This window comes from Silene latifolia, chromosome 8 (genome assembly GCF_048544455.1).
Source record: "Silene latifolia isolate original U9 population chromosome 8, ASM4854445v1, whole genome shotgun sequence".
In the NCBI taxonomy this organism is placed as follows: Eukaryota; Viridiplantae; Streptophyta; class Magnoliopsida; order Caryophyllales; family Caryophyllaceae; genus Silene; species Silene latifolia.
Genome location: NC_133533.1, coordinates 4190884 through 4199282, shown reverse-complemented (window position 1 = coordinate 4199282; position 8399 = coordinate 4190884). Strand labels below are relative to the sequence as shown.

Genomic DNA, 8399 nt, shown 5'->3' with positions numbered 1-8399 from the left:
TACATTATATCCAAATTTACCTGGTGTGAGTGCTAACGACTCTCATCTTTTAAATAAGTGGTCAAGGATTTAATTCCCAATTCTCGCGAATGAAAAAGATAAATTTAGAAGGAGTGAACCCATTAAATTATCTTCAATATCCCGAAAGAGATTGCGGAGGCACAAATAATACTATACCTTCAGTTGTATAATAAACATTGTACAACCACTATACATTTATTCAAGCTTATGTGTGTAAACAGCCTCTTTATATTGCTAACACAAGGGTAAGGCTGCGTACATCCAACCCCCTTACCCCGCAATTTGCGGGAGCCATTGAGGCACTGGGGTAATGTTGTTGTTTAACTTTTTTTAGCTTTTTTTAAGTTTTTTTTTTTTTGTTTTTTTTTGTTTTTGATTAAGTGTGTGAATTCAGAAACTTTACAGTATATCTCAGGTTCTTTAAAACAAAACTCGAAAACGTTAGTACAGAGCTGGATTCTAAACCATACAACTGGTGGTATAATCTATTAACTAGTATAGACCTCGTGCAATGTATGCACGGTTTTTATAGCGTTTTACTTTTCAGTTATTATTTGTGAAATTTAAATTGACAATTCATCTATTTTTAATGTTTCTCATCATTGTATTTTGATTTGAGAAATAAAAAATTAAATCGTAAGAAGTCGTGAAATGAGTGTTTTTTTTGAATTTCTTTTACCGAGAAATTAATGACGTTACTTTATAAATATTTATTAATAACATATTTTTTTAGCGGCAACTTTTTATCATAAATAATCAATGAATTTTTATCATAAAGTTCGTAAGAAAAAAAAAATTTATCATAGAAAGACCGGAGATAAATTTATGCAGAATGTGAAATATTGAATGTTATAAATATTCAAATCTAAAAGATCATTATGCTCGTTTATAACCCGTCATGTAAATACCTATAGTATATGCTAAAAATACAAAACTCTATTCTAGGAAACATGTTTTAGGCGGAAAAATTTGAAGGTTTGCCTATTCATTTAGTAAATAGGGGATTGGGACGGGAGAGTATTCCATTCATTTCAATTATTTATTCAACTTATATTTGAGGTCAAGTTCACACATTATTGTGAAATTTATAGTGTCAATTGCAAAATTTTCTGTTTAAATTGTGTTGAAACACAAACTTATTTAAAAAATGAAGCTCATTTCAAACTAATGACAAAAAACGGTTCAATGTTATCAGATTTTTCTTTTTCTTTTTTTTTACTCCAGACAACGTTTTTTTTTTTTTTTTTTAACTCAAACTAAATTCTTATAATTAGTTTGAAATGAATCCCATTTTCGTAATAATTTAGTTTCATCAAGTAAAAAAAAAAAAAGAAAACAAATTCTCATTTGTGACGGCCGATATCCGTCACAAGCTTGTAACTAGTCCCACTTTAATTTTTGTGACTCCCACTTTAATTTTTGTCTTATCTATCCATTTTGGTGATATTTAACCCGTCATAAGCTTTTGACAAAATATACCCATTACAAGGAAAACTTATTGAAAAAAGAAATCCAAATTGCATGTCCTTTTCACACTCACGAGACATAATTACCACATTGAACGACTTTACATCTCAAATTCTCAATCCAAAAAGGTTAACTATTGACAAAAAGTATGATATGTTATAATATCACTCATAAATAATTCTCATTTTCTAATATCCAAAAAGGGAAGACATAATGCCACTCTAAAATTACTAATGCCACTCGTTTTTGTGAAACAGTGAATAGTAACATGCCCTTAAACTTACTTTGTAATGTTGTGGCAATAACAAAAAGAGTAGTGGCATTATCATTCCCCTATATATATGGACTACAAAGTAGTACTGTACAAACTAGTCCGTATATTACAAGTTACAACTATCATCATCTATAACTCATCCTCTAGGGAGTAATTTATAAACCATATTCGAACCTATTAAATTACCTACGGTACCTACATATCCCGCAATTTATACACTCTTCACATCCCAAAAGCACACTAATCATTCATACATTCATACCTAAACCAAACACAAAATACGCGGTATACTGAACTAAAGAACAACCCAAAATCAACGAATTACCCAGTGCGCATCTCGTAAAAATGGCATAATTTACGCTGCTGCGACTGCTTTACGAGGCGTGCCCAACAAAGCCATAGTAAGCATGGAAGCTCTAGCATGATTTGTTGTTTGTTTCAATTGTGCAACATTTAATGGCACATTATAGTTAAGTTCAACCATTCTTTGACAATTAGAACTAAACCATTTAGCTTGCATATATTTTTGTTTCCTCCATGGACCCATATGCATTTTCTTATCCTTCATGCATTTTTTCGCCCCGGTACACAATATCTTGATTATAGGCTTTAGCCTATCAATTTTTGCTACAAAAATCTCGGGCAGTCGGTTTATTAGTTGGTTGTATTCGTCACTTGCTCTTGCCATTTCAAACTCGGCTCTGAAGTTTAACTCGATTATTATCCTTATTTCACCTTTGACTGGGTTTGTATTGTCGATTACATCCAAGAATGTGTGTTCTCCTGAAAAGGTGAAATCATAATCGCGTTAAAACTAAATGTCACGTCATTAAAGAGTAATTGTAACAATACAACAATACGACACGATTGATTTGATTGTAACTCAACTTGAAAATTACGAATGAAGTATCACCACAAAAGATCGAAACATTCCACAAATCTATCTTCCCCACCCTTTAGATATCGATTGATTGATACGGAGTATTATTTTGTTTTTTGAATAATAAATATGGAAAATGTCAAAAATAAATGAATTTATCCAAGTGACAAAATAAAAAATAAATTTCCATGTCACATTGAGGACGACTGATGTGATCACAATAGCAACATATTGTCTAAATATCTTGCATTTCAAGTTGCTTGTGCACCAGTAGTCTGTAATATTTATTTCTTCCGTCACATTCATTTATTTATATACTTTAAGGTTATAAAAAATTAAAACAATTAACCTAGTGACACAAAGCCAGCTCAAAAACTACCAACTCACACTATATATAATCTTAGACCATTCCCAAGCAGAAGATCGAGTTAATCGGGTCACCAATATTTTTCCTCATTATCACACCTTAATTATCTTGACCCACTTTCATCCATAAAGCAGGAAGATCACGACCTGCGCCACCAACCCAATTATTTTTCACTTTTTAACCAATGAGAGAGTGCCACCTACCGGGTCATCATACTCAACCAAATGTCACCTTCTCTTTATTTTGACGGTTGTCTTTTTTTTTTGTTTCCAGCCAATGAGAGTGTGCCACCTAGCGGGTCACCAATAAGGTCACCAACTCAACTCAAGATCACCAATTGACCCTGAATAGTTGAAGGTCATCAAAATTAACCCCTTAATCCTAATTTAAGGTGTCATTAAGGTGACCCAACAAGGTCATGACCCAGTCGGTGACCTTGCCTGGGGATGGTCTTAGCAAGTAGCAACATAAACATCAACCTCTTGTTGACCATTCAATTTGAGTCGATTACTCGTTCAGTTTTAATCATTTATTTACCTTCGATTAAATTATCTCACAAAAAATAAAAAAATACACAAAACGAGACAGAAAGACTAAAAGTTATTCTTGTCGCCCACATACATAACGAATTATTACTCAACTCAATCCTTCCATAATATTATCGTAAAACAGTCTTATATAATTATGGTATACTCTTACCCTATAATATTTTAATCAAAGGTAAACAAATAATTTAGACGGAGGGTATAATATACTTCCTCCATTCAACTCCAAACTACCATATTGGTTTTTGCATACTATTCACAAATGAATCTTCAATTGCAATTTTCTCTCAATATATAAGTGAAAATATATTCTTGTGGGATCTTATTTGATTCGTCTTTACGAGTACATTAAAAATATGTAACTTTTATAATTTTTGCATATACGTAGCTAATGATATTTACCGCGCAAAACATGCGTTGGCAAACGTGAAAAGTGTACTATGGTAGTTTGGAGTTGAATGGAGGAAGTATCTACCTGAAGGTATTTCTGGTGAGCTGCGCCACTTGGATCGACAAATCGCGGTATTGTAACCGGCGTTACTGAGCCTGCAAGACACCTCTCTCATCAAACAATCACGGCAATTGTTGCCCATCTCCGATTTACCACACGTGCAATAATTTACCGGTGCTTGTAAATTTTTTACCGCTTCTCTTGTCACGTTTCTTATCCCCGTTTCTATAGAAGACGTACGACACAATGTTCCCTGCATGTTTCACCATGTCCATATTATTCACAACCAAATTCTTATATTCGTCTTACACAATATTTATGTAAAACGAGTTTTTACTTAATGCTCTAAACCAAATAAATTATCGTATTAGGATTCATTTGAAACTATAATTACTTTGATTTCGAATATTAAACCAAAAAAAATTCAAATGAAGTATTTGGGTAATATAAATTAAAAAAATAAATATAAATATACCTTTAGATCTTTGTGTAAATTTTCCCAAAAACACTTATTTTCTTCAAATTTATTCCCAAAAACACCTTCTTCATCATCAACATCAAACATATCATCACCTCCATCATTACTACTCCCGGTACTCTCTACGGATCCCTCTAGGAACCCAAACACGGAGTCGGACGAGCTCACAGCAAGCTCGTCCGAATACTCCATTACCCGGCCAGGATAATTCTCATATTCGAAAATTCGTTGGCCGGGCTGAAACCTCCCCAGTACCTCAATGACTCCCATAATATAATTATATATTGAATAAATTGAGGCTACAAATTAATTTAAGGTATATGTGATGTGTTATTTGTTATGAGTTTAAGGTGGGGGTTTTTATATGGAAAAGAGTAGTTAATGTGGGACCTACATAAAATGTGGAGAATGACCATAGTTATCGCAATTAGTAGATTATACAACTGGTTGTATGTGGTTTATGTACAACATTTTCAATGTTGTCGAGTTTTGTTATAAAGTTGTCGAGCTTTACTAACAAAATTGTCGAGTTACAATACAAAGTTATTGAGCTTAAGAGAAATAATTATTAAACTCAATAACTTTTTAAATTAGCTCAATAACTTATAAAATAGCTCGACAACTTTGTGCAAAGAACTCAACAACTTTAAGGCGGTTGTACAATGTTAATATACAACTGGTTGTAAGATAGTATTTGTGTAGTTATCGTATGCCACTGTTGTATAATACGACTGATAAACCGTCGTTTTTAATAAAAAAGTGATTACAATATAACATAAAATGGAGTCCATTTTTAAAATAATGGTCAAAAATAAAATATTTATCGTTTTGGGTTGGTTTTGAAAATATTTGTCAAATTGGTGTTCATGTAGGCTCGGGATTTCTAGACCTGAAACACGCCACTACTAATGACGTGTTTTGTGAAGGAAACACGCCATTAGCAGTGGCGTGTCTTTACAACAATTTTTTTCTCAACTGACTGAACTTAAAAAAAAAAAATAATAATAATAATACATAAGACACGCCATAGGGGTGGCGTGTTTCCCCTTCGAAACCCGCCATTCACAATGGCGTGTTTGTTTTAGTCCATTTTTTAATGAAGTTTCTTTTCCTACTTATTATAAACACGTCATTGGTAGTGGCGTGTTTTAGGTCCATAAATCCCGAGCCTACGTGGACATCATTTTGACAAATATTTTTAAAACCGATCCAAAACGACAAATATTTTATTTTTGACCATTATTTCAAAAATGGATTCCATAAAATGGTTATGATTTTTTATATCATAAAATAGTCGTTTTTAATAAAAAGTGATTACAGTATAACATAAATGGTTATTTTTTATTATAAAAAATAGTCGTTTTTTATATAGTTGCATGACTTGTATCATACGAGAGTCTGATAGTATAATTTGTGAAAAAAAGGATAAGCAATCGAGTAGCCGCGAATATTATATTATTATGGAAGAATAAAAAAATGGATACTGTGGGTTGTATGGTGGAGTTGACAGCTAAGTTCCACGTAAAAAAATTGAGACAACTAATCATTTTTGTCATCTCGTATGGTTTTGGATATGCTCGAATATTCTTAGGTTTGATCTTATTATGTATCAAATGTACGAGTAAATGTTCTTGCAATTATCGTTTTCTCGAATATCCTATGATCCTATAGGTTTATTCATGTTTGGTTTTAGATCGGATTATTTTGAATCGGTTAGGGTAGTATTTGAATATTATTCGATAAGAAATATGAAGTCGGTTAATACATTACTTAGAGCATAAATTGATCAACACGAGTCTCTTCCATTCCAGTATATTTTGTGTTTACTTAACCATACAAACTAGTTTAAAACTGAGCAATTTAACAATCATATTCAATAGTAATGTGAACAGGTTGACATATATTTTACTTTCATTATCTTAACTCGCCTATTTCTTATTCAAAGACACATTTCTACGAGTATTTCATAACTTATCAGCCTACATAAGCCTAAATTAAGACATAAATAGTAAGATAACACTGCGATATAGTGCATAATAATAATCTGACTTCATATACTCATACACTTCATTTACTGTTATCACTAAATAAGGTGCATAATATATTATTTACTATAAGTCTTTCTAAAGTTTTAGTGAATTACGAGATCATTATTTTATTGTATAACGATTTTAGAAAAGATTATTGCAACGCAGAAATTCTTGGATTCATTAAAACTAAACAAGAACTTTGATAGATTATTAATTTTACATATATTGAAACAAAAGGAACCCAGCAAAATTATCACCTTTATATCAAAATTGATGAAAAGATATTTATAAAGTGATTTAAAAAATTTAATTAATCAATCATGGAAGATAATAAGGATTATCATGATCACAAATTCTCATTTGTGACGGGTATATCCGTCGCAAGCTTGCGACGGGCCAAATACAACCCACATGAGGAGATAAGACAAAAGCAAATTGTCTAGGGAGTAGCATTCTCTTTTGTCTTATCTACCTATGTGGGTATTATTTAGAGCATGTACAATAGAGAGGATTTACCCTTCTCTTAGCCTTCTCTCTCATCTAAGAGGAGGTCCTCTCTATTGTGAAACAAGTATGAAGTGTCCTCTTAGCAAGAGGATGAAGAGGACTTCCTCTAGTTTTAGAGGAAGGAGTACATTGGCCCCTGTGCCCTTCAACCAATCAATGATATCCAATTTCTTAAATTTTTTCTTAATATTGAAGGTTTATGTGTAATGGTTAATTTAAGAGGAAGAATGAGACTTCCTCTCTATTGTAGAAAAATATAGGAGAAGAATAGAGGAAGAGGATGTAAATGTTGAAAAATGGGATGGATAAAAAGTAATTGAGGTGTCAAAAAAATAGAGGGGGGAAACAAAAATAAGAGGATAAAGACCTCCTCTCTATTGTACATGCTCTTAACCCGTCGCAAGTTTATGACGGATATACCCGTCACAAGGAAGACTTGTTGTATCATGATTACGCGGCGTCTAGAGAAAGTTGTATTATTATGAAGCTTATTGGACCATAGATGTGACAGGTCCACTACTTTATGCTATCAAATTGTTGTCAACATGTTTAGGAGGGCAATTTGGTCATTTGCTAAGCTTAATTATTGTCAAGCAATCCGTCTTGCTTAAGACGGATGGTACCCGTCTTAAGCTTAAGACGGGTCGGATTATACCATATTGTGGGAAATGGTAGGGAAATGGAGCATGTGGTTACTGCACGTAGGTAGTAATTAGTCAGTGTGTAGGCTGTAATTGAAGTGACCATTGGTATTAAATCCTCACTAAACTAAAAGAATAAGACTTGCTCACAATTTTCCCGCTCAATTAATTGGCAAATATGGGCCTATATTAAAATTATGACTTTTAATTTATTGACTAAAGATTGCATCCACCGAATAAAATATTACAATCAGAATAAAATATTACAATCAAATCAAATGCCAACTAAAAATAGGCTTAACGTAACACGGCCATTATTCACGCTTAATATACCCGTAGTATACTAATTTTTTCTTTTTTATGTTGGTGGTTTGAGTTGATAAAGTTTTAATTTTATTTGTTTTTTTTTTAAATAAATTGTCCTTTTTTTTTTTAAAGTTAACTAATCCTTATTAATATGGGTTGTTCTTGTTAGAATACGTAAATATTATTGTTAATATTTAGTCAAAGTGTATATTTGCATTCTTTGTTTATAGTCACTAGTTTAGGTATGTTTAGATACACATCCTTGTAATTAGGAAAGTTCAGTATCCTAGTTTGTATATATTCCAATGCCTTTACGTTCAAAGGCAAGCACGATAATAATAACATCTTTCATGGTATCATTAGCCTAGGTCTTTATACCGATCTACTGCTTCCGCATCTTTTCTTCTTAAATCTTGAATCCATCTCTTCACC

General features: G+C 32.3%; 1 protein-coding gene across 3 annotated transcripts; it reads right to left on the bottom strand.

Annotated features, from left to right (window-relative positions):
* Positions 1–1566: 1566 nt before the first annotated feature.
* LOC141596093 (uncharacterized) lies at positions 1567–4824 on the bottom strand. Of its 3 annotated transcripts, none has more exons than XR_012522387.1 (4): positions 4481–4815; positions 4030–4258; positions 1810–2545; positions 1567–1676 (listed from the first exon to the last, which is right to left on the bottom strand). XR_012522387.1 is itself a non-coding variant. In XM_074416119.1 (3 exons), exons 1-3 carry the CDS (start codon positions 4751–4753, stop codon positions 2118–2120), a joined length of 930 nt encoding a protein of 309 aa, XP_074272220.1. In that variant the 5' UTR covers positions 4754–4815; the 3' UTR covers positions 1793–2117. The 3 variants fall into 3 exon arrangements, 1 of the variants encoding a protein (XP_074272220.1); XR_012522386.1 differs by having other exon boundaries at positions 1638–1707; positions 1849–2545; positions 4481–4824; XM_074416119.1 differs by lacking the exon at positions 1567–1676 and having other exon boundaries at positions 1793–2545.
* Between the last annotated feature and the right edge of the window lie 3575 nt (positions 4825–8399).

Coding starts and splice junctions, on each gene's coding strand:
- LOC141596093 (XM_074416119.1), bottom strand. CDS start 4,753: ATGGGAGTCATTGAGGTACTGGGGAGGTTTCAGCCCGGCCAACGAATT. Junction 4,259..4,480: donor ATTTACACAAAGATCTAAAG/GTATATTTATAT, acceptor TGAAACATGCAG/GGAACATTGTGTCGTACGTC. Junction 2,546..4,029: donor CTCACCAGAAATACCTTCAG/GTAGATACTTCC, acceptor TCACCTTTTCAG/GAGAACACACATTCTTGGAT.